This window comes from Xyrauchen texanus, chromosome 13 (assembly GCF_025860055.1).
Source record: "Xyrauchen texanus isolate HMW12.3.18 chromosome 13, RBS_HiC_50CHRs, whole genome shotgun sequence".
Lineage (NCBI taxonomy): Eukaryota > Metazoa > Chordata > Actinopteri > Cypriniformes > Catostomidae > Xyrauchen > Xyrauchen texanus.
Window position 1 is genome coordinate 23157436 of NC_068288.1, and position 27663 is coordinate 23185098.

The 27663-nt window shown below is 37.2% G+C and overlaps 1 protein-coding gene across 6 annotated transcripts in view; it reads right to left on the minus strand.

The window, feature by feature from the left end:
• The window catches only part of LOC127654057 (ecotropic viral integration site 5 protein homolog), a 72801-nt gene that overhangs the window by 35652 nt on the left and 9486 nt on the right, over window positions 1-27663 (minus strand). For 4 of the 6 annotated variants that reach the window (XM_052141009.1, XM_052141012.1, XM_052141011.1 and 1 more), the window contains exons 2-4: window positions 14262-14488; window positions 2361-2550; window positions 868-1092 (exon numbers count right to left, since the gene is read on the minus strand). In XM_052141009.1, coding sequence (XP_051996969.1) covers window positions 868-1092; window positions 2361-2550; window positions 14262-14407 — 561 coding nt within the window. In that variant the 5' untranslated portion in view covers window positions 14408-14488. Of the gene's footprint in view, window positions 1-867; window positions 1093-2360; window positions 2551-10242; window positions 10354-14261; window positions 14489-16414; window positions 16902-27663 lie in introns of those variants that run through there. The other 2 variants (XM_052141007.1, XM_052141010.1) reach the window with 2 other exon arrangements.

Genomic DNA, 27663 nt, shown 5'->3' on the forward strand with positions numbered 1-27663 from the left:
CAAATGAGTCATCATTTAAGATGTGCTTCTTGAGACGTACCCAACTTCGGTGAAACAGAACCAATACATAGCCTTCATCCTGTTTGCTGCTCGCGGTGCCCAGTATTACGGCAGTTTACTGTTAATGCTCCCATAAAACTGATTTTAGAGACAGCATTAGGTCTTCAATCTTAATTAAGTCTGACATATTTATATTTTGTTTAGTTCCATAACAGTTTGGAAAAATAGCTAGCTAGTATAAACTTCACATGCATTTATCTGATCCCCAGTTTCTAGTGTACCGTGGTTAGCTCTGTTAAGTTTTGGTTCCACGCAGTCATGTATTGCTCCAGAATCTTTTTTCATTTTAGTTTCACATGGTTTGTGATGTGCGTTATATGTTGTTTTAATATTGGTTTCATGCATGCTAAGATACTGTATGTAATCATATATGTGACTGTGTGTACCAAAGGCCCTGTATCCGTTTGGTTTGGCGTGGATACATGCACCTAATATATACTGTATATATATATACTGTGTGTACATTTATATAGCCTAAAAAAAACTGATTCATGAGTACAACTTTACACTTGTGTTCAAAACATGGTATATTAAAAAATATTTCAAGTGTGCCATCTTATTTGAACTTTTAGGCAATCACGTTTTCCAGGTTTGACAAAATGGATGAGCTACAAATAAGACTAAGGCAAAACTACTAATGAACCTGCAATGACCTAAAACAAATGTGGAGAAGAGAATCCAAAATCTTTTGTGCCAGTATGTGTGCAGTGCTTAAGGGCAATTACTGTCATACTGTCATCTCTACTTTACAATAACATTGTTCATGTAACATCATTGCTCCAAATGTTCAACATGGAAAAGACCGACCTTCATAACATTAAAGAGCACCTCCTGGCCCAGACTGTCCTTCTCCTTAAAGAACTCATGCTCAGGATAGGTCCGGGCAATGTCTCTGCGGATGAGTTTTTCACAGGGCGAGGTCATTTTCAGCAGCTCAGAGTACTGTTCCTTTATGGGCAGATTCTGGGCGTCACACAACAGCTGCCACACTATTGCCCGAAAGTGATGTGGAATACCCTTCCTAACCAATTCCTAAAAAGAAAACAGAACATTGATTTTATCAGCACTGACACATTCTCCAAACCAGGTGCAACACTGTAAAAGTTATTTGACTGTCCACACTGCAAGCGAACTCGCTCCGCGATGCAATACAATCAAAACATATTTGATACTTAATACACACAGCTTTGTGGGGTGGGATTTCGGACCAATGAGATCTCACTGTGGGCACTGCACAATCCATGAGGCAGCAGTAATAGAAACCAAGCAACTTACTGAATGTTCTGTCACATGTGGCAGTCATGGCTGGTTATGAAAAAACTCTGATTTATATGGAAGAGAATCTAATCGCTTGTCACTTTATCGCATCACATCTGGTTAGAACTCACTTGAACTTCATGATCAAATACTCAAATCTCCACAGCTTGTAGGGCTAAACAAAATTGTTTCACTTGAAGGATTATAACTTAAAATTAATGAAAATTACAAGTTTGTCAGCATTCTAAATATAAAGTTGCAGAGTATTCTACAGCACAGATTAACTCTACCTTTAAGTGAATTATGTTTGACATGATGAAGACGTTTCCTGCTCAGCAGAAGACTGACTCTTCTGCTGATCTCCACAGCTGCTCATTCCAGTGTGTGGCTGATACACGAGTCCACCTACACACTTTCAGCTCTGAGATTCTTCAAAAGCACTCTAGTGGGGTTCTAGAGACGGGCCTTTGTTCAAACAACACACTTGACAAAAGCCTTCTGTTGCTGCTTGGCTAGAACAAGACATCCAATGGCTCTTAAAGGGCCATACAGTAAGCACACACTCTATACACGCATATGTTGCTCCCCTCTTTGTCTTACTGAACTCTGTATGTTCTGTGGGAAAGTCACTATGTTGTGAGGAATTTACATAAGTAGGTGCTCGTAATGTGATGATACAGCAGAGGTTTATATTATTTTCTCTTTTTCCATCGTTTCCTTGGCTATGTTATTAATGTGAGAGTTAAATATGCAAAACACACTGCATAATGATTCAGAGGAGGAAATGGAGAATATCTGAGAAAGCCTGGGTCTCCATGTGAGCGGAGACATGCTGTAGAAATGGCTAAAGTCAAGGCTGATAATGGGATTCCATTAGGAATTAGATCTGATGACCTCAGTTAAAAAGAATGGTATTTCATCTGCTATTTTGACTAAGTTGATTAAATATGTAAATGATAGCTGGAGCTCCATATGTTCAACAATAAATGGCATATGTCTAATTTGCACACAGATTTTGATGTATATATGATCTATCTGTTTACCTTCAGTTGTTTTTCCTTCTTCTTCTGCACATCTTCCCACTCGTTGACAATACGTCCCCACATAATCCACGCATCCTCTTCTAATTGTGACAAGTTGGAGGAAGCTGATGAACTGGACACCAGCGAGGAGCCACTATTCCTCCGAGAGCCATTCACAGACCGTAAAGACTTGCTGTCCGTCTCCAACAACCTGAAAGGAAACATATTAACATATTTGTGTATGCTTTTAAAGGTGCACTTAGTAACATAAGTTGGCATGGAAACAGATGTTAAAGTAATTTCTTAATATGCAGAGACAACTACAAGTATGCAGTTCAGTCAATTTCCTCAAAAACTAGGTCACTGTAGCACTATTTTTTAAAAATGGCTGTTTAAGCAACCAGTCCAAGTTGACACAGCATCATTGACTCAACCAATGGTGTGAGTTTTGGGCAGGGCTATCTGTTTGGGGATAGCTGTTTGAAAAACAATGTTTATTTTTGCAATTCTCTTTGGTGTACAGAAATTTCACACTTCAGCGTTGAAGGAAGCACAACGGAAATTGTAAAAGTGACTTATGAATTCAAAGATAATCTCCAAAAATTGAAAATGAATAGTGGAAAAGCAAAAGTTACACTTTCAGGAAGAAATCACATGAATGCAAAGCTTGGTGTATAAATGGACAACTGATATTAGAGGCATTGACATCAAGTAACAAGGTAACAGTCACACAACTTGACATCCTGATCTTATGAACATTATGTGACCATGGCAAGATTTTTGCTACACAAATTAACATGCTTCGGTACAGGTTTTGCTAATGTTTCCCAGTAAAATGCCCAGTGGTGGTCGGCAAAAGCAAGTGAAATGATGTCGTAATCAGACAAGGTTTTAAAGGTTAATATTAGATGGTGGTTTTAATGAGTATAACGTTCCTCCCTAACCTAAAACTATCTAATAGCATACAAAAAGCAAATGAGAGGTGAACAAAACAGATAGCAAGTCCTTACCCCAAACCAAACACCAAAACCTAACCAATAGTGTTCTAAAAGAAAATCCAACATAAAAAGCACATTTAAAACAATAATTATTAAGTGTACATAAAGTAATAATAAGCCATTGTAATTGTGATTTCTGTGAAAGTGAATAAAACGCACAGTTGTTGTAGTGCCTCAAGTGTTCATTTCTCCAGGAAACTGTGGGCAACAGAGGGCAGCACGTGAAATTCAGTTTGTAAAAATTTTGTTATAGTGATGTTCATACCATGAGACTAGGTTGATGTCAGCTTTTGAAAACATCAATCTAGTTTCAGGGAAGTTCAATATCAGTGAACTGAACAGCAAACGGGTTTCTAGCGGAGAAAAAAGACTTCGGTCCATTCTATGGAGCAACTATAGAAATGTTTCTACAAGCAAACCCAGGGCAGTGACATGTGCTCATCATGAGTTGACATTGACATGCAACTTGTGTTTTGGCAAAAAGTAAAGGCCCATCAGTCCTTAGATAGAAATAAACAGTTCACAACACAAAACTTGAAATTAGGGAGGCCTATATATATATATATATATATAGGTATTTGGCATATTACCTTTAAAAGGATAAAAATAAAACCTGTCACTCAAATGTTTTAGCTGTGTGCAAAAATCACTCTCCCTTTGCCTGATAGGAAGAAACAACATTGTGTCATTTTCTGTTCCAGACATTAAAACAGTCTAAACAACCTACAATAGTTGACCTCAGATCACAGACATAAATACTCTTTAAATACTGTAGAAATAGACTTGAAAGTGTTCACAATAACTGTAAAGTTGGAGTGAAGATATTTCAGACTTAAAAGTATTCTGAATAAGCAACTGAATATTGTTATGAAAAGGGGTCTGCTTGCTAAATGGGTGTTCTAGCTAGGGAAAGGTGTGGCAGACAGCTAAAAATGGAACAGCCAATTTAAGACTGTCCAGTATATCTAATGCAAAATGCAGATGTTGTAGATTATTGAGAACACATTTATATAACAACGTTGTAAAATTCTTAATAAAGAGAGTGAAAAAGAAGAAACTGTTCCTCTCTGACTGAGAGCGAGAGCAGGGAGGTGATCTCATTGTAAAACTGGCCTTGGATCAGCTGAAATAAAAGCACACAATGCTCTAGAATAACCTCAACATTTAAAAGCTGTCAGCACAGACACAAAGACATGGAAATCTGATCTCGGAAAAAAGAGTGGGCCCGGGCCTCTAAAGGCAGCACTAGGTGACGTCATGGCCAAGGCTCTGAGGCTGGATCCAGTTACAGCTTACAGCATTTGGGTCACACAAGGGGGGGCCACGGTTGTTAGGGGTGAAAGGCAGTGAAAGGGAACCATGGGGTTCACAGCAGAGGGGCTGCTACAATAATGTGATGCTGAATTTAGTACTGGTGGGAAGTAGGAAAGGGAGGAGAGAGAGAGAGAGAGAGAGAGAGAGAGAGAGAGAGAGAGAGAGAGAGAGAGAGACGGACACTGCTGAGAGACAGTCATTCTGTTTTTTAAACTACAGGGCCTAACTCCTCTAAAACATGACTTTTAAACCCAAATTAAAGGTTACTTTAAATTCCACTTGGGAATGTAATTCAATTGGTTGTGGTTGCCTTTAGTCACCACTTAATTCTTTAAGTGACCATATGAAATCCCACCACATCAGTCCCAGCAGGCTAGCAAATCAATCAGCAAAAACATTAAACTATTTTACTTATCAAACAGCATTTTGATGTTGAGGCATTAAATAACCAACATGGGGTTGAACCCCTCTACCGCTCCCTAACAATCACACAGGCAAAAGGATGTGAAATCAGTGAGCACTTTACATGCACACCAAAAAGATGATTACTCTCTAAAATCAGCTTATATAAAAAAACCTCTGACATAGTAAGAAATCCACATTTACATGACATTTGAAATAATCATGTCATTCTCTGCTTTTGATGTCAAAACGTGAAGCATGCACTAAACACGTGTGTACATTGGATGAGCCAGTGGGAACACCGGGTAAGGTGTTTACATCCCCCGGGATATCGCCATAATAGACAAAAATATACCCTTGTCGATTAGTTTATTCTTACGCCATTTATGACCTTACACCAATAAAGGAATGCTGAATATCGCATTTACATGGCCACACAAATTGGCATTTTATTAAGTATAATCAGTGTAAGAACTTGCATGTATACGCGATCAGTGACAGTGACTGAAGAGCTAATTCATCTCATGGTAAAGTCATACAGGGTTAAGAACTATAGAAAACAGTGATCTCTAGTGATATCTAGAGAGCAGGGAAACTATTAATTTGATATACACTGCCGTTTGGAATTAAATAAGCTGATACTTAAGAGCCTATGATTGGATAATTATTAATATGTTTCAGCTGGCAACAAGTCTTTTAACCCTAACTGATGCAGTGTGTAGCTTCTAATTTCTTAAACAACCATGTCAGAAGATGTATCCCGTGGTCTGTTACCGTGTTTCAGAAGAGGCAAATTAATGGCCTGCATCAAGCAAAGAATACAACTAAGGAGATTGCTGAAATCACTGGAAATGGGTTAAGAAATAGCCAACGCATTATTAAAATCTGGAAGGATATTGTTGAACAGTCAGCTTTGCTGAAGAATTGTGGTTTGAAGAAAATTGTGAATGATGGTGATCATAGATCACTAAAACACTTGAATAGTGAAAGTAAGAGCATTTTCACATGTGCAATGCAACGAGAACTTGTGCGATTGGACTAAACAGCTGTGTGGCCACAAGGAAAAAATGACTTCGATTTGCTAGGGAGCATGAAAATTGGGATTGTGGAGCAATGGAAAAAAGTCATGTAGTATGATGCGTCCAGATTTACCCTATTCCAAAAGATAGGTGCATCAGGGTAAGAAGGGAAGCGCATGAAGTGATGCACCCATCCTGCATATTGCCCACTGTACAAGCCTCTAGAGGCAGTGTTATGATCTGGGGTTGCTTCAATTGGTCAGGTCTAGGCTCAGCAATGTGATGCGGCAATAAAATGAAGTCAGCTGCCTACTTAAATGTACTGAATGACCAGGTTATCCCATCAATGGATTTTTTCTTCCCTGATGGCACATTCCAGGATGACAATGTCGAGACTCATCGGGCTCAAATGTGAAAGAATGGTTCAGGGAGCATGAGGAATCATTTTCACACATGAATTGGCCACCACAGAGTCCTGACCTTTTTTTTTCTTTTGGAATGCCCAATTCCCAATGCACACTAATCCTTGTAGTGGCGTAGTGACTCACCGCAATCTGGGTGGTGAAGGACGAATCTCCGCGTCTGAGCCAGTCAACCCGTCAAATCGTATCACGTGGCTTGTTGAGCACGTTACCGTGGAGACATAGTGCGTGTGGAGGCTTCACGCAATCCACCGCGGCATACACGCACAACTCACCATACACCCCACTGAGATTGAACCACATTAGAGCAACCACGAGGAGGTTACCCGATGTGACTCTACCCTCTCTAGCAACCGGGCCAATGTGGTTGCTTAGGAGACCTGGTTGGATTCACTCAGCACACCCTGGGATTCTAACTCGTGAACTTCAGGGCCACAATTAGCGTCTTTACTTGCTGAGCTACCCAGGCCCCCAACCTTAACCGTGACATGCTTCAATGCGCTTATGTGCATTCTGGATGCAGAATGACACTTTAATGTAACCGGAGCGCTTGAAGCACAGGACGATCATCGCTTTGCATTAACAAGTGCACAGCTGTTAGATAATAAATATTGTGGGGGTGTGCCATGTAGTTCATAGCATCCAACAGTTTGATGAGCCTTTTAACAGCTATTTATTAAAGCAGTGTTAGACAGAGTCTACAGAATGACTCCTGACAAATGCTCTCCTCAAAACCTTACAAATAAACACATGGATTATGGATAGTAACAGTAACATTACCCACAGCAGAAGATTAGACGTCTGCCAGTAAACAAGCGGCACTTTAATGACTGTAGGGCGCAGACAATTTAAGGAATAAACAAAGAATTAAACATACAAAAGATCAGTTTGTGTGAAACACTGCAAATACATAGCTTTCTATATTATCTATCAAACATTGTATTAGCATTAAGCTAAAAGTGTAATTTTTCTAATTAAATCGATTTTTCAACAGGGAGATGATTTTAAAATTGTCTGTCACACGAATCACAATTTGTAACAGAATAATTTTTTCCCCCACCCATACCAAGCAGACAAAATTACTCTCCGATGATTATAATCTCAAAATGGACAAACATGGGCTGATTAATGCCTGGACAAGTGTCAGAAAGTGTAATTTCTGTTTTTTTCTGTTTAATCAGTTAACTTACATAAATTCACAATCTGAATAATTAGAATTTCCTCCTACCCATAAAATCAAATCAACATCAAATAATATTTTTGTAAAAATTATATAATGTGTCTAACTAGGCTTAGAACAGAATATCAAGAACTATATCAGATATTATAAATAAATAAAAAATTACAGGGGCATTACAATTTCTGACCCTGGCCTGGACAGTATGGGTCTATAACTAATTGAAAGGCAAATCTCCATCTTTTTTAGGGATTATGCCTTTTCATAAGAGAAGTACAACAAAGAGGGGACAGTCATTTATTGAAAGGAGACAAGAGAACAGAGATTGCTTGCTGCTGGCTGGACTTGAGCTTAAAGTATGTCATTCACTGGTGTGCCACAGTTCCAGTATGTCAACTACTGTGCTGGTTTTAGTGAATCAGAGAAATTAGGTAACCCAAAGGCTTATAAGTTTGCACTAGGAAACCCAGCAAAGTTAAAACCACAATTATATCCATCACTAACATTTAGTAGTCGACCGATATAATCGCAGAGGCCGATAAATTGCCCGGTATTCAGAATTGTTAATTATCTGCATGATTTGTTTCTTGAGGGCGCTGAGAATCGCCTGCTTGCATGAGAAGGGACTGAGACATGTAAACGACCAGTCATGGTTCATTTTGTTGTTATGTGCCATCGTGTTACTATAATAATAGACCAGTGTGCAACATTGTGTCATTTAAACAGTCTGCAGGTAGACACATTTGAGCTCATGTTAAAGTGCTCATCTGTATCATTCTCCTTCCCTCTCCTCAACAGTTCCCTGTGACTTTTAACGGTCTTGTCTAATGATAAAAAGGCAAATATCAATAAAACTAATATCATATAACGTCTGCAAATATGCGCATATCACGTTTAAACAGATGTAATAAACCAACCTCACACAACTTCAGCAGATCCAGCATCCTGTGGAGGGCTCATTTATTTACCTCTAAAGCACGTATTCCAAGAGTCTCTCCTCAGCAGTTCCCTATAACTTTTCTAATGATAAAACCTTCTATTATAAACATATGCAAATAAGGAGATATCTCATTTAAAAAGATGTCATCCAGCGGTTTCTTCCTGTCGAGTGCTCATCTATTATCTTCCTCTAACGTGCTTATTCTATCAGCCAGAATCAAATCCTTCATGATCAGGATCAAAAGTTCCTCTGATTCACAAATTATGATGATCAGTCCATGACAACCCAAGCAGGAGATCCAGGCCATTTAAACAGTCATGAGAATGCTGCTTGAGCTGGATCCGCATGAGCGCGTGAGTGCAACTTTAAAGTAAAAGTGCTTCATGTGTGCTATGAGTAAATGTCTTATTCACTATGCACTGTATGAGCAATTAGTTTTATTTGGTGGTTTTTGAGAAAATGCAATTGCTAACGTGGCCATGCCATCCATGGTTGCTAGACCATGTGTGTGCTGTTATTTCCTTCTTCCTAATATATTAACAATTTCTTCATGTGCAAACAAATTACTAAAATTTGATGACTAAAGAAAAATCAGAAGAACTGCTATCTACCATTTAAAATACAATATTTTTTACATTCTTTTTTACAAAGATAAATTTTAGTGTGCAATTGAGTAAATACAGTGCTAAATAAGAGTTTATTTCTTTTTTGCAATTTTATGTTTATGTTACTTTCTAGGGGTGTTATGATCCATCGATCAGGTTCGATGCATCGATCCAATGACCAACGAACCAATGTTAACAATACAACACGTAAATATCGATATAAAATTTTTTTTAAGATGCACCTTTATTTTAATACTCTCATTTCAGCCACGTCCGTATGTATGTATTTCCGTCAGGCAATGAAGCAACCTTATTACATTAACTTGACTTTATGAGCTCTAAATATGCTTTCATGTGGGAAACAGATGTGCGTGGGGTCTTTGAAGTCAAATTGTGCTCTGCTATCCTTGCGGCTAGAGCGGCTCACATGCGCGATTAATTCGGGCTTCCATCGATATCTATGCCCACTATATTAAATTGTGTGATAAATTGGCATTATATTAGCCTATCGGCCATCCTGCTCTGTGGATATCAGCATCGGCCATAAAAACCCATATTGGTCGATCACTACTCACAATCAATGATATGCTCCCAAATTACCTTAAATAATAGCCTATACGCTAAAAAAATAATCTTATGATGAAGTTCAAAGTTAAATAGAGAAGGCTTATGTAGGCTTGACATATTTGAGGAATTCAGTAAGCATTTAAAAAGATATGCATTTGCACTGCAGTTATTGCTTTCGTGTCAATGATTCACTGCTGGTTAAAGTACAACATGGATATTGTACAGGATACAAACACTGCATTTTCCTCCACACAAATAATTTCACACTGTAAAAGCAGACAGAAAGCAAAGTACTTGTTTAACACATTTAAGTAAAAGCAACCACTAACAGTAAACAAGACTGTGGTTGTGTTAATAAAATCCATGACCAACTACGCATCTCGGCTCTGCTACATCTGCAATACTGTGAAAAAGAGAATTGATCAAAAGGTACAACTGCAAAGCTGCTACAGTGCTCACCACAGGAAACTCATTCTGCAGACCACATGTCTTTCACTGGATTCCTTCAAGTAATCCCAAATGGCAATGTGTGTGTCTGTGAGCAATGAGACAACCTCCTTCTCTCTCACCCTCTCTGAATATATCTCACCCCATTCTCTCTTAGAACCCGCATACATACACAAACACAGCTTATCAGTGAAGTACAAAGGCCCTCGACCTGTGCAGCTGCACAGCAAAGTCAGTGAAGAGTGTGTGATTGGGCATTGCATGAAGTGACTGACCAAGTAAAATTTTATAAACAATACTCAAGGCCCCATTTCTGAAGGGGTTAAGATGAACCCATACAACAACATGGGGAGTACCACAGCTCCAAACGCTCCCCAGATCTTTCAAGCAGCTGCCCTACGTTCCATGCTACATAGAGAACTCTGTGTAGGTTTTGCACTTGCCCAAGTGAATTCACTCTGAATCCGTTCTTATACAGAAACCAGCCTTTGATACAAAAAACAGTGAGTTGTTGAAAGCAAGGTCTCAAGAGTCATCAGTACATGGAGCTGCACTCAACATCTAATCAATAATTCATGAGGAAAGGAGAGGGACTTTGATCTCCCAACACTAGGCTAATTCAATCAAATACTCACAAAAAGGTCAACCTGTCCAATTACATTTGCCCAAAACAGCCAGACAAAGTTACTGTCCAATGATCAAAGTGATGATAATCTCAAAATGGACAAACATGGGCTGATTAATGCCTGGACAAGTGTCAGAAAGTGGCATTTTTGCTTTTTCTGGCAAAAATTGCTTGATTTTCAGGGGCATTTTTAAATTTATGAGAGCTCTGAAAATCAAATATTTGCTTTGAAATGGGCAGGATGAATAAAAAAAAACAAATCAGAAACCATCACATCAGCCAAACAGGTTGAACTTCAAGATATCACTCAAAAATAGCTTTTCAGCTTTCACATAAACAACTTCGGCGGTTGAAGAGTGACTCTCTCTCTCCTCACCTCTGGTGTGGTTTCTCCTTATATCGCTCTCCCCAGTGCTTACTGCAATCAGAAAGAGGTGTTAAACATTATAGCACCCACGTGTGTGCACCCTTACTGTTTTCTGTCTCTCCGGAGGAACGCTCGGCCATGCCCCCACCACCACAAATATTTAATCTTTTTCATTTAAATGCACTGATATAACAATACATAGCAAATAAACTGAGATAATAAAAAACTTCAGTATATGAAGGTTAAGTTTAAATCAGAGTTGCTAATAAAATATCTGTCTAAATGCTCTTAAACCTGCAAGTTGTGAGAAAAGGAAGGATCCTGAAACTGGTCTAATGACTTGCTCTTTAGGACACTTAATGGCCAAAAACAAAAAGCGCATTCAAATCATTGTGATATTCACAATGTAGTCAAAGACAAAATTATTGCGAATACATCATCAATATTTGACATCGTCCAGCCCTAATGGTCTGTCATTTATTTTTCATGTCTATGAAAAACAGGGAAAATATTGTACCAATTTGTTTCAGGCTTTTTGGATTTACAGCTGCAGTTTAATTGAAAAAAAGCTTCCAAAGCCATGGGGGTTTCAATGTCTTTACTGTCAGACCTCTCTGTTTTACCCTACCTTACCATCAATCTCTGATAACTGCATAGAACATGAGCATTATGACAATGCTGGCGTTTATATTACAGTTCTGCAGACCAGCAGTGTTTACTTCATAAAGCAAAGCATAAAAACACACTGACATGTGCCAGGCAGCACATGTATTGTAGGAGACAGCAGGTGATAGGACATTGTTAGTCAGCTCTGGGACCAGCTGTGGCCTCCAGCTGTCCTGATGAAAGCTGGGGTAAGAGGTCAGCAGTCTTGAGCACCATACCCATTCTGCCATTTATTAATGGTCACAGGACAACCTGGGTCAACACAGTAACTTACTTGAATTAAAGATGGAAAAATCAAAACTGCAAATCCAAATATATTTTTCCCCTTCCTCCTTTGATTTGCTGTATAAAGCCACAAAACATACAGTGCATTAAATAAAATAAAGGTGTTCCAATTGTTATTTTAAACATCGGTATCGGCTCAGTATTTCACTATCGGTGCCTCCCTAGTATCAAATAAACCCCCGTTAAAAAAAATTGAACATAAAATGACACTAACTCTTATCATGATTAACTTAAAAGGATACTTAGTTTGTTTATTGCACTTTTTTTAACTGAGCTTTATTCAGATGCTAAGCAGTAAAACTACTTTTGATAATTTCCCCAATCAAATACCTTAATTAACCATATGAAAAATTGGTAGAATCCTCAATTACAAAAATAATAATTTACATCCCTAGTGCTGACAGGTTTTACATTCGTGCACAATTCCAGCAACAATGTGTGAGCAAGTCTCACACTTGTTAGCATGTAGCATCAAGGAGAATAGAAGTTAGAGGAAGATAGTGTGAGTGACCGACAGACAGCTCCCACAGACCTTCATCTCTCACAGGTTCTATATTTGGAAAAGTACTGTGCCAACACTTGTCTGAGAACACAACACAGCCACCCCAGTGAAGGCCTCACTGTGTTAACAACATGCCAATGCTCTTAACATAACACTTAAATTGTACTGAAGAGCAGTCTAAATTTGGACAACGCCAGCAGAGAATCTGAAAAAGACCCGATCTCTTCAACACAAGGGTGGACATACTTTAAAAGGAAATTAACTGCAAGCCTGAAGCCCAATAAAAAATGCATAAACAAAAGCATTTCCTTTAAAACAGTCAATGCAACTTCCTGCTTCTCAGCATTAAAGATTGCTATAAATGCAATAAAGTAGCCCCTTCATCTTTTAAAATTACTTGATATTAGGGGTTGATCCGATAGTAAAACTTTGGCTTCGGTACGATACTAGCTCTGGTTCCTCGGTAAATCGATACTTCGGCAACAAATAAATAGCCACAGATTAAGAGAACTGCATTAAGTCTTGCAGTCGCAAATTCTGCATTTTCCATTTTTATTTTTCTGGATTTTTTATGTTTTAATTAGGCTATGTGTTATAATAAAAACAGTGTTTAGTCAAATGAATACATAAAGCTTTTAGCAAATAAAATACAATAATACACTTAAACTGAACTTCGGCTGACATGAAAACACACTTCTGGTGCAAGCATCAAAAGTAGTATAGCATGGTAATTGACTGGACAGAAATGACTAGCCCTAATGAGTGATTACTTTCCTGCCATTAATGGACAATAATGATCAAAACGATGAGTTGCACTGGCAATCAAGTGAATACACAACAATTATTCATAGACAAGAGTCAATAGAAAATCCCCAAGCATATACAACAACAGATATTTCAGTATATTCCTGGTTAAGAACAATAATTCGATGTAGTTATAGCACCTGACATTCGATAGAGGAACATGCCATTTTGCCCTTTGCATGAAGAAGTGAAAAAATGCAGATAGCTGATCGGTCCATCTAACCACTGATCTACAAAAGCCACAGACCATGAAATAAAAAAAGCCAGACATTAATGAAAATGAGAGCGAGCTGGCAAGCTGTCTCTGCCATAAGAACCGTAATGAGATATTCCGTTATACACAAGTCCAGATGTTCCGTTATACACAAGTCCAGATGTTTATGTAAGAAGTTGTAACTTACATGATATGACTTACGTGATATCCGTAGAATGACCATATGCTGTTTGCGCAATGTAATCAAGCTAAACTGTTGTGGTGAAATTCCAACCAGCCCCATTTATATTTTTTGGTATAGAAAATATTTGGTAAACCAAGCAACCTTCCTTGAAATCAGAGAATCTTCTTTTATTATTTGTATACAAAGTACAAATACAGACTTCTCTTTATACAGTGAAACTCTCCCAAGCTTTTCTCCAACAATTATCCTGTATTCAACAGCAAATAATTTAACCAAATATACTTTGCGGACAAATTGGAACCAGCAAAGTGAAAATTGTGTAACAGAGTTGACAATGACTGGAATCGAATTCTCAAGGTGAAGCTTTTTTTAAATTACCATTACCTGTTTTGCTCCTCTAGTTTGGCCAACAGCTCCACATCATCTGGGCTGAGCTGGGACGGGGAGGCTGAGGAGGGCGAGGACAGTGAGGCAGTGGATGAGGCCGCAGCGGTGTGCAGCGAGGAGGGTGTGGCCACCTGACTAGCCATCTGACTCACTGTGTGCGATACTGAGTTCTTCACCCATGAAAGAGTAGAACTCAGCTTGCCTGCTACCTTGTCTGTCGCCACCTGGGAAAAATATAAAACACTCTTTAGGTGAAAAGAATGGTGAAACTGAATGCAGAAGACATTAAAACAACAACAGCAACCAAAATAGTTGTTTTATTTAATGATGGGAAATTAGTAAAAAGATCTTTGTTTAAATAATCTCTACATCGATTCTTATATCCCAAGATTGATCAATGTGGCAACCCAATATAATACACTCTCATGCCATCTCAGATGTAAATTTTTTAGCAATTTGTCCACAGTATGTACTTGAAATTGAATGAAAAACTACAGGCGGAAATTAGAGTTGAAGAGGTTAAAGATTGAAAATTCAACTTCTCAAAAATAGCAACCATCATCCCAACAAAGTTACAGTCAGTCCTCGATGAGGTCTTACAGACATAATTTCGTAGAAGGTGTAGGCCTAAGTGTTACAGCCAGTAGGTTTATATTAACTTGACAATGCAATTGTAACTCTGCTTTGTGTAGCATGTATACACACTGATCAGGCCACAACTGGTCTAGGCATTGAGAACATCCTCCGAAAGAAAAAGGTGTAGCACAAAAAGTGTATTTAACAATTTCTCAGCTGAAGCGTTTCCTTCAAATATTCGATTATGCACTGTGTCTTGTATACTTGGACAGACAGATGAGTACTGTAGCCCGATAATATTGCACATGTAAATGTTTGTAATGTTACTGATATGTTCCTTTTTCCAACAACAATACAAGAAATTCTAATTAAGGACCGTTTAAGATGCTCTAGGCAATATAACTTAAGGAATTGTTTCAGCTTTGTTAGCAAGTGTTCCGCAGTAGCCTGATACTTGCATAAATCACGCACTCACAGACATTCTTATGCATGAAAAACTTCAAGTAGATGAAAACAGCTTTGTTCTGTGCAAATATTTAACATGCACACTATTAGGATTTGAATGTGGCAAAGTGTATATTCCTGTAAACAAACCCTGGTTGTCTTATTTGGTTTGGAACAGCACAAGTAAATACATTTTCTCTTCAAAGCTTAAATTGATTTTGTTCTGTGTAATTTATAATTGCACTGATAAAACTATGACGAACAGATGTACAGGTTTTGTGGTAGTATAAGACCTCCTATTGTGTACTTTTAAACAGTGACAAGATTACAGCTTGTACAAAATATTCACATGACCATTTTCTCAATTACTTCCCATATAGGTCAGTGAAATACTAGCCTCAGCACATTTCTCCCATAGGAGTGAATATGGCGAAAGAAGTGCTTGATTAAAAATAGTATTCATCTGCATAAATTAGTACTCATAAAATTCCATTAATCAGGCTCTGTAATCATCAAACTATAAAAGACAACCTACACAGACGCCTTCTGAAAATAAACCACTAAATGAGATTAGACATCATATTTGTTTGGCTTCCTCTTTGGAAGTAGGTCTTTAAACTGCTGTGCAAGTCTTTAATGAAATACTTATTTCTACAAGTGCGAAATGGATTACTAGGTCAATTTTTAGGTGTGTACACCTATGGATTGGAAAGTGATCTCATATGTCACTATATTTTCAAAGACAGCCTCTACAAAGCATAGGCTAAGGGAATGTTTGAAGTAGTTGTGTACTTTCCAGCAAAAAGATAAGAGCAAAAACCATGACTCACTTAAACTGAATCATAGAGGAACTTGCTAAGTGAATATGGCACAAAGTCAGTAGGCACAAAGCAGAAACTTGTGTCAAAGGAGACAGTACAGAGAAAGCTACCAAGAACAGTATGGACAAATGACAACACCAGGACAGCAACATTCAGAAGGCACGAACCCTCCACCCAAAATACTGTAGATCATGCTGGAAATTCTTACCTATTTCTAAGAGATCAAAGTTCTTTAAATGTATCTAATGGTAAAGATTTTGTAAATTAAAAAAAAAATGGAAGGATTTCCTTGGAACACATTGTTCTTACCTGAAGAAAGATGTCACCTTAACTAAGCTCCTCTCATTCACAAAATCCATAAACAAAGTCAAAAGAGAAATAACCGTTACGATTTTTCAGAGCGTATCCAGTATCCTTCAAAATCCATTTCAGAGAAATTCTTAGCAAGTTTGTCGATTCCAAAGTCACACTGTTGTCTGGGTGTCACCTGGGATCAAAGTCCTCATTGATATAGACAGCTGTAAAGCAGACAGAAGCAGTGGTATGAAATACATTCTTCTCTTTTACAGCTGAAGTAACACTAACCCATGACTTGGAATTCACCAACAGAGGGAAAAAAAACCCTTTCCTGTGAACAATTGGTGATGTCTGCACTCACAGCGCTGCGTGCGCTTCACAACATAAGTGAGCCGTAATAATAAACCCAGGGGAAGTCTACCTCGCACAACAAAGCAGGTTTCTCATTTGCATTAGGTACTTCTCTGAATCCTCTGTAAGACAGTTCACGTTTCCTCTAGCGATCTCCATTTCTGACTAATTAAAACCACACATGCCTATGCATGGGCTCTGTGGTGTGCAGCACAAACCACCCAAACAAATGTTACAGTAGTCCACAGCAAAATCCCTAGAAATGCCAAAACATTTGTCAGAGTTGGAAACACCCTTTCTTACATAAAACTACAGTCATGAGAATGACGAGGATGGGATGGAGTGAAAGAGGATGGACATTGACAGGAACAACAGAGCAAAGAGCAGATAGGAATGAAGGAACAGTCAAGGATAGATAAGAGTATCTAAAATGTTTAATATATACAGACTTTTAAACAGAAAACCCAAGAAGAGTGTGTGAGTTCATAACAACTGTACATATTAAATAGTTACAGCATTCACACTTATCAACTATAAACAGTGCTAAAATGAAGCACATATATTGCACAAAAATTTGCTCTAAACTTACGAGCTCTTGTAAAATTTTAATTAAGCTACTAGTGCAAGAAGGACCTTAATAGCCATAGCTTATGAAAAATTATATTCCTTTATGCAAATCTAGGTTTTGCATTTTTTCACATTTGGTCAAATAAAATTATATGGCTAAAACTACTTACATTGGCCTATGTTTCTTGTTTACAGCAGCAACATCATACCACGATTTCAGTTTCAATGTAATCAATTGTGCAGCTTTTTATGTTTTAAAGGGTTTTGGTTTCTCCTCCTCATTTAATAGAGGATGAGAATTTTGCTGAATATAATGTATAATAATTCTAACGGTCCTGATATATGAAAGTCCTCCTGATAATGCCAAATGCAATGTCTGATTTCACTTGTAAATTTATACAATGGCTAACATTGTTTTACCGGATGTGCATACACACTTTTTTAAAAGAATTGTTTAAAAACATGTAATCAGTGACAATCCTATTCTTAAACCTACAATATTAATTTAAAATACTTAATGTATGTAATCAGTGACAGTTTACTAGCAAATGTATCTAACATAATTGCCCTCTTCTGGATTTTTAGTCACACTCTATCCCCATATTATATATGCAAACAACATTGTGCGAGACCATATGAAATAGCCAACTCGTAAATCATGAGAGATTTTTCATGAGTTGGTTGCTCATACGCACTGTGCGTACCATGAGCGCTCCGAAATATTTACTATCAAAATATTTCACCAATCATGAAATGGCCGTTTAAATAATAATAATAATAATAATAATAATAATAATATGTCAACAACATATCAGACTGAAATGTGGCATCATGTATAAATTGAGCATTATTGTAAGGTTGATTTAAAAGGTTTTTTTTTTTTTGTTACTTTGATTGTTTTTTAAGTTTCAAATAAAGAAAAAAATAAGTATAGTTTTCATATACAGCATATTTAATTCACTGACTGGATTTTCCAAAAATAGTCATTCTAGTATCACTAGTAGCAACTTACTATATCATGATTAGGGCTGTTGAATTAACGTGTTAATTTAGTGTGATTAATAAATGTTAAAAAAAAAATCAAAGCGTAAAAACATTTTTTTTAACACAATTAATCATGCCCCCTTATTTGTAGGTAAATTACGTACTAAAAGTCAGGATTCTCCTATGATATGAGCAATTCAAGCTTGAAGAACATCTGTTTTTATGAAACCCATCAATACATCCTTAACAAGCCTCACAAGCAGCCTCACAAAACAGATTGAGAACCGCTCACTGAGGAAGAACAACAGAATACAGGAATCTTGAGACATGATTTTCAAAGTTTCCAGTACTTTTAAGTTGACACAGCATCCTAAAAATGCGCCGTTTATGACGCTGAGCGCTAAAGTAGACCAATAATGGATTTTGATGATAACTAAGGTAGTGGATCTTTAAATCACATTTTCTTAGTCTTTCCTTAATGTGACGGGCACAGACATAGAGGCTACAAGGCCAAAATGAATTAAATCCCAGATGCAGTTTATTGCAAAACTAAAATCCCAATAATAACAAGAAAAAAATCTGATTTGGTGCATATAGCAGGACTTATTACTATAAACAAGAAATACATTGTTATTTCAGGACTTCTATCTTGCTCAGGTACAATGCTCTGTATTTAAATATTTATCAAATTAAGCTTTTTATAGACTCTATATTCACTAGATGAAGGTGAATATCAAAATATCAAATACGCATTGAAGGAAACAAATACGGATTAATATGGTCTATAATGATGGATTTATAATGTCAGGCTTTACAGGGTTAAACAGTGTTGAAGGAGTTCCCATCTATGCTGGGCTCTTATTGGCAGCTCTTCTTTATTATTCAGTCCAAGTCCTATTTATATATATATATATATATATATATATATATATATATATATATATATATTATATAAAATATAAATATAATTATTATTTTTGTAATGAAAAATGTGTGTTGGCACAATTATATTTTTGTCTTCAAAATTAATTTAAAACGTCTTTAAGCATTTAATTAACATTTAAGGTTTCTAAGACCATGAGAAACATTCAGTCAAGTGACCCCAAACCTTTGAACGGCAGTTTACCTCTACTGACTACCACTGAGACGCCTCAAATGCATCCATCTGAGGCACGCACGTGTATATAGAGCCAAAGCCTTAACCATAATCAAGGCCTAAAATGACATAACTGTGTCAGCTGGCTAGCAAAAAGAAAATACACACAATTATGTACTGTCCTCAAATTGTCCCTCGTTGTTTTTTTCAATCAACTTTGTGTTTTATAGATCATTTTCTTATCAAAGCCAGTCAGATTACCACATGCATTAAATTCCTTTACAATATACACATTCACTCTTCTGTTATTCTGTTAATGTTTTTATATTCACAATTATGAATGACATACAAATCACGTACTGTGCATGACAAATTTTCACTGTGAATTTTGCCAAATGGTGAATAGTTTGCACCCTTGGAAATTAATGTAGTTCGGTACAACATTCCAATCATAAAACTGTGGTCAAATATTGTATGTTTAATTACAGTTGAAGTCAGAAGTTTGCATACAACTTAGCCAAATACATTTAAACTCAGTTTTTCACAATTCCTGACATTTAATCGTAGAAAACATTCCCTGTCTTAGGTCAGATAGGATCCCTACTTTATTTTAAGAATGGGAAATGTCAGAAGGTAGGCCTCTTTTTAAATCTGTGGGGTGGTTAAAAAATTAGTTTTAATGACTTCAACCTAAGTGTATGTAAACTTCTGAATTCAACTGTAGATACTTACATCTTACATGACACTAAGGCCTTGTTCAGACTGCCATTAAAAATACGATTTTATGCATATCCAGATTGTATCCAGATGAGTTTAGGTCTGGACAGCAAAAACCACATGAAACCTGATTTTTCCAATTCTGATTCAAACCAAATCGGGAGGTGGTTTCAAATTAGATGGAAATCTGATTTTTTTTAGATGCGTCTCAGTCCGGACGCTCTGGCTGCTCAATTCGGATTTCAAATGGTAAATGGTCTTTTGCATCACACTTAACGTGACACACAACGATGACGTAAAAAAATCGGTGACTGCAGCACAGAACATCACAATATTTACCAGTCTCCTCCATTGCACAAGAGAAACCAAGCGATGGAGACTGTTAAATATTGTTCTGCACCGTGACTGGACAGGGCGCTTTTTGGAGAGCAAGATGATGCACCTCCATTTTTCCCCGCATCTGATTTGAAAGCATCGTCACGTGGGTACACCTACGTCATTACCAAAGCAACCCATGCAGCTAGGTTGGTTATGTCTGAATGCGCAAATCTGATTTGTGAAAATTAATATTAATAGTGTGGACAGTCTGCCTGAAAAGATCTGATTTGTGAAATAAATCTGATTTGCCTGCAGTCTGAACATAACCTAACATAGCTGATGCGTGGCGCTGGAATAATAATCTATGAGGTTCCTGCTTAGCTGACATATTTGATTTGATTGGCTATCTCAAATGACATTGACGAGCGGTGTATTCTACTGAGCACAGTAAAAATTTAACTTTTTTTTTTAAACCATTAAAAAAGGGTGGGCAATCTGTCCATTTCTGATTATTGGGGAGACTTGTCCCCCTCAAACTATATTGTGGTAATGGCCCTGCATAGAGCTACAAATAAAAATAGTGCAGATGGAACGCAAAGAACTGGACACATTGACAATCTCATTGCAAACAGATTGCTGTCAACTGTTGGCTTGTTCAATGACATGAGAATAAAACAAACAATATATCGAGTTCTTAGGCCATTGTTTGAATTCTCTAATCAATGCTTTATTCATCTGACACAAAAATGCGTTTCAATCCGTAATATATATTTATTATAGGCCCTACATAATATATTTATAAATATTTTAATTATGCATTATTTATATGAATTATCTTAATTTGGGGGTCTTTTTCAGCAAATAATGACGCATATGATTAATCCAATTAATTAATCAGCACGTCATGTAATAAATTCAATAAACAAATTTAATCAACTGAGAGCCCAAATCATGGTATATCGTTATATAAAATTACTCATTTTCCGATATAAGATTTTGGGAATATCGCCCACTATTCACTCTTAATTACAAATAGAGAAATAGGCAAATAAAAGGCAACCCAGTCATCTATTTTCCGACTGGTATGCCACGAGTCAATGAAAATAAGAGTAATTTTTTGCTCACTCTGAAAAGATGTTGTGAAAAACAGAACTTGAAACCTGTGCAGCAGCCTTGCACAATCCAGATACTGTAGAAGGAAACAACTATTTCAATACCTTACATTAGAATAATTCATTTAAAGTCACATATTATTTCAAATGAAATTTGCTGTACAGTTAAAAAAAATGCTGTGATAGTGAGAAATAGTGGGCCACATTTATTGAACAGAAGCGGACTAATTCATCAACATGATTCATGACTCTTTAGACTCCATCATGACCCTAGTCTAATCTCCAACTGACAGTGACTTGCCAGATTAATGCCATAACAGCCAGACCTTGGCTCATACTGAAAGGAGATTAAAAAAAAGTGATACATGTAAGTTTTTTTTTTCCAATACACACTGCTGAAGATTCAATAGAAGTAAAAAACAGACCTTAAAAACACAGAACATTCAACATGCTGAAGTCAACACAATGTCTTCCAACAAGACATTTACTGGCCAGCGAAACAGAATCAGAGAGAGAGAGAGCCAGAGAAGAGAGTGTTCATTAAAGACAGGGAACCTGCAAATAACAATAGCAGAGTCTGTTATTATGTCAAGTCATGTGCAAACCTAACCTGCTGTGCCCCAAACATGGATGCTGGCATAGATCCTTTTTTGCCTAGAAAAACAGGAAACAGAAGCTAGTGATGACCCCTGCTTTTGGTGCTACACCCCCGGGCTGGCCCTGCGAATAGCACACTCAACAGAGTGATTCTCTCTAGCTCTGCAGAAAACCTTCTGATTGCACAATTCAGCTCTATTGACAACAATGAGCTGTTTGATAAACCCTAATGACCAGAAGGAGAAGGAAAGACTTTGCAGTAAAACATGCTGTCTAGGCTAATATGCTTATCATCCAAGTTAGAAATTACTGCCATGCTTTTTCCTGCAACACTCACTAACATTCAATGTCAAATGAAGTAGCCATTATTATTTAACTTAAGTTATTCTTCCATTCTATCTCGCATTGCATGATGAAAGTGGTCACTCATTTTATAAATTACAATTAAGAAACATTGGAAGGCAAGGACCAAGTTTTAATGTAAAAAGTCATTAGAGTCAATACAGAAAGACATTCCATTACTGAATAAAAGAAATAGTTCAAACAAAATTTCTCTCTTTTTCCACAGACTGTGGAAATACTGTACAGGCACAAACCCCCACATTGTGAGCAAACAGAATGGGGTACGGGGCTGACTCGGTGTAAATTCTTTACACTGAGCAGGAGACGTGCAGGACATGGGCATATCTCGAGTTAAAGTGCTGTGTCCTCACTGTTTGTTAAGGATTCTGCTTCAGCTGTCCAAATAGTCTACAGGAGAGCCAGCCTGCTGCCTACAACAGACATGAACATACAGCGTGCTTTTAGACAACAACCAACAAACGCTATGGGGTTGTTTTGGGAAAACAGTGATTTATAATTTGCAGCACCTGTTTCAAGTTTTGTACAAGGAAAATATATATACGTTATCAGATAAAGGCCAGGTGTAGGTATAGTAGGCAAACTCAATAGACATTTTTCTCAGACTGCGAGAAAGTGTCTCCGCCTTATTTAACAACGTAAATCTAGCAAACTTTTTTAAATGCTATTTATATTTTATATTTATATTGAGTGTAAGTTTATGACATTACGCTTTGTTTAATTTAACCCTGGAATTAGTTTTAAAAAATGAATGACCACAGCTGCGAGGGGATTTTGATTACAGCTCCTGAGTGACAGTAAATTTGGCATCTCCCATCCAGTCTTCAATCCACCGCTTTTTTGTTTTCGTCTTGAAAGTCATTCAAATGTAATAGTGGATTTTTTCTTTTGCTCTTGGAGAAATTGGATAAGTGAAAATAATATTTTCTGTTGTCCCCCATTCATCGCTGTCGAACTTTACCCCGCAATCGTGTACTTCCGCGTTCCGAAACCCAGAGGTCTATCAATATGCTTTGCTTTGTTACAACAAACTAGTCTGCTGCTAATAAGATATACTCAGGGTACAGTGCTTCAATTAGCAGGCCGAGAAAACTGCATTAAAGGGATAGTTCACACAAAAATGTAAATTCTCTCATGAGATATTCACCCTCCTTGCATCCCATATGTGTATGACTTTCTTTCTTCTGCAGAACACAAACAAAGATTATTGGAAGAATATTTCAGCTCTGTAGTTCCATACAATGCAAGTGAATGGGTGCTAAAATTATGAAGCTCCAAAATCCACATAAAGGGAGTATAAAAGTAATCCATATGATTCCAGTGGTTAAATTCATGTATTCAGACAGGATATGATAAGTGTGGATGAGAAACAGATCAATATACAAGTAATTAATTATAATACATTTGTCTCCCTGTCCAGGAGGGGGTGATATGCATGAAGATTGTGAATCACCAAAAACAGAAAAAGTCAAGAAAAAATATTGATCAAAATATTGATCTATGATTTACCCACACCTATAATATCACTTCATAAGATATTAATTTAACCACCAGAGTACTTTTATGTGGATTTTGGAGCTTCACAATTTTGCCACCCATTCACTTGCATTGTATGGACCTACAGAGCTGAAATACTCTTCAAAAAATCTTAATTTGTGTTCAGCAGATGAAAGAAAGACATACACATACAGGGGTGGAGTGGGAAGAGAAATCGCCACGGGTTTTACATAGAAACTGGCCCAAAAGTCACTGTCCTTTTCTGTGCCTTTTTGTGACTGTTCTGCATAACGCGGCGGCCCATTTCAGCTTATAGTGGCCCATTTGGTCCTGTTTCGCGGCTAGCCCTTTGGGAAAAGTCCCAGTTCTCCCGATGGCCAGTCCGCCCCTGTACACATCTGGGATGGTATGAGGATGAGTAAATTATGAGAATTTTCATTTTTGGGTGAACTAAGCCTTTAAATGTGCCTGTTTTTCACAGTAACTTAATTAATTTAACTAATATATTACAGATCTTTCAACTCATTTCATGACATTGAGACTTATCGATCTTTAAAGCACTTTTTTCATCCCATCCACAGTAATTACGTTAGTAACTAATAGAAAACAGTTTGTCATCCTAAAAACTTTACCGATCACGTAAATGTTTTTTTCTGAGCAATTAATTTAAGTGCTATAGTACAAATATAAGCATCACATTTCTACTTTTGACTTCCATTGTAAGTCCTTTACAGAAACTGAGTGATGATTATTTATAATTATTAATTATCTGAATATATATATATAATTTTTTTATATTAAGATAACTATGTATAATTATTTCATCAATATCTATTGAATTATTGTTATATTGGGGTTTCTCAGCAAATATTTGTATATGCGATTAAACAATCGGGACACCATTTAATAAAGATCTGTAAAGATATTTGTATTTGTACAAAATTATCTTTAAATTACAGTGTCCTGAAAAAGGGACGGTTCTTTTGTTGCTGAGTTTATATACACTGATCAGCCCAACATCAAAAATGGCACCGACCAGGTTCTCAAAATAGCATTCTGAGATACTATTCTTCTCACCACAATTGTACAGAGTGGTTATCGGAGTTAACATACACTTTGTCAGTTCAAACCAGTCTGGCTGAAACAATTAGTCAATGTTACCGGCAAAGTCAACAATCAAAAAATTGACGACAAAACTTTTCATTGTCGAATAGTCGTTTGATCTCATTTAACGTAACACGAGATCATATGAAACTCTAATGATGAAGCGGGAGAGCAGCACTTATACGCGCAAGACTGAGGAGGGGAGGAATTACACAGCTCACAGTCCAGATGCATTGTAAACTTTCCAAACAGCTTCAGGTGATGTAGAATTATAATGCAAAAATACAAAGTAAATAAAAACAGAAGCACTCTCGATGTGGAATAAGTGGAGCCGGAGCTCTTTAAAGGAAACACCCCAGCGTTACATCTTTACTGCAGTTATATTTAAAGCGTTATAGCTTTATTAAGTTCAAATAATATGGAAGCAGATTGTGTAAATAACTACAAACTCCGAAACTGGCATTTTTCTGTGTGGTCAGTGCCTCTTCTATGAGTTGCGCGAATGTCCCGATCTAAGGGGGAGAGACTTAAACTGCATCTGGCTGATGCACACTCTGTCGCGGGGATGCACACTCCTCAAGCGTGCAGGCTTAAAGCAGCTAGATTATAATGTGATGGCTCACGAATTATTGAATCATAAAATTTGTGTCACTGTGCATTTCTTATGGTGAAGAAAAATTGGCAATACGCAGCTTTATTAATAAGAGAGAGTTAAAGATGGATTGAAGTGAACAGAAAGGTGAGACAGGTAGTCTTCGCCCCATTATACACTGCAACAAAATACATTTTTGATTTGATTTTGTTTTGGCTTGTTTCCCAATATAAATATATAAAACTCCTTTAAAAAACATTACATTCACTTCAGCAGCTGTACTGGAGAAGAAAAAATTGTTACCTGAGAGTGTTGAATATAACATTAAAAATACAAATATTTTTAAATATATAAAAATCCTTTAAAAAAGATGCATTCAACTAAGCAGCATATCAGGGTTTTTCCTGGCTCAAAATGAGGCGGAGGTGGTACCATACTGATCAAAAAAGTGACGTTAACAACATGTTCATTTTGTCAGCTGTTTTTTTTATTTAGTCTTAATCCTGTGTCAAATGTCAACCTTATCAAAAAAAAACATTTTGGTCAAGTTTTAGTCGACAAAATCTGGGCTTTTTAATGTAGTTTTAGTCAATGAAAACTGTTGACATTTTAGTCATATTTTAGTAACAGTCATATTAACATTTTAGTCACTGAACACTAAACATTTTAGCCATAAGTGTATTATTGATAAGCATTTGTCAATCTTGTCTATCTAAAACCAATATATATATATATATATATATATATATATATATACACACACACACTACACACACACACAGGTGAAACTCGAAAAATTAGAATATCGTGCAAAAGTTCATTAATTTCAGTAATTCAACTTAAAAGGTGAAACTAATATATTATATCATTACAAGCAAAGTAAGATATTTCAAGCCTTTATTTGATATCATTTTTATGATTATGGCTTACAGCTTATGAAAACCCCAAATTCAGAATCTCAGAAAATTAGAATATTGTGAAAAGGTTCAGTATTGTAGGCTCAAAGTGTCACACTCTTATCAGCTAAACACCTGCAAAGGATTCCTGAGCCTTTAAATGGTCTCTCAGTCTGGTTCAGTTGAATTCACAATCATGGGGAAGACTGCTGACCTGACAGTTGTGCAGAAAACCATCATTGACACCCTCCACAAGGAGGGAAAGCCTCAAAAAGGTAATTGCAAAAGAAGTTGGATGTTCTCAAAGTGCTGTATCAAAGCACATTAATAGAAAGTTAAGTGGAAGGGAAAAGTGTGGAAGAAAAAGGTGCACAAGCAGCAGGGATGACCGTAGCCTGGAGAGGATTGTCAGGAAAAGGCCATTCAAATGTGTGGGGAGCTTCACAAGGAGTGGACTGAGGCTTCAAATGTCGTATTCCTCTTGTCAAGCCGCTCCTGAACAACAAACAACGCCAGAAGCGTCTTACCTGGGCTAAAGAAAAAAGAACTGGTCTGTTGCTCAGTGGTCCAAAGTCCTCTTTTCTGATGAGAGCAAATTTTGCATCTCATTTGGAAACCAAGGTCCCAGAGTCTGGAGGAAGAATGGAGAGGCACACAATCCAAGTCCAGCGTGAAGTTTCCACAGTCTGTGTTGGTTTGGGGAGCCATGTCATCGGCTGGTGTTGGTCCACTGTGCTTTATTAAGTCCAGAGTCAACGCAGCCGTCTACCGGGACATTTTAGAGCACTTCATGCTTCCTTCAGCAGACTAGCTTTATGGAGATGCTGACTTCATTTTCCAGCAGGACTTGGCACCTGCCCACACTGCCAAAAGTACCAAAACCTGGTTCAATGACCATGGTATTACTGTGCTTGATTGGCCAGCAAACTCGCCTGACCTGAACCCCATAGAGAATCTATGGGGCATTGCCAAGAGAAAGATGAGAGACATGAGACCAAACAATGCAGAAGAGCTGAAGGCCGCTATTGAAGCATCTTGGTCTCTTCCATAACACCTCAGCAGTGCCACAG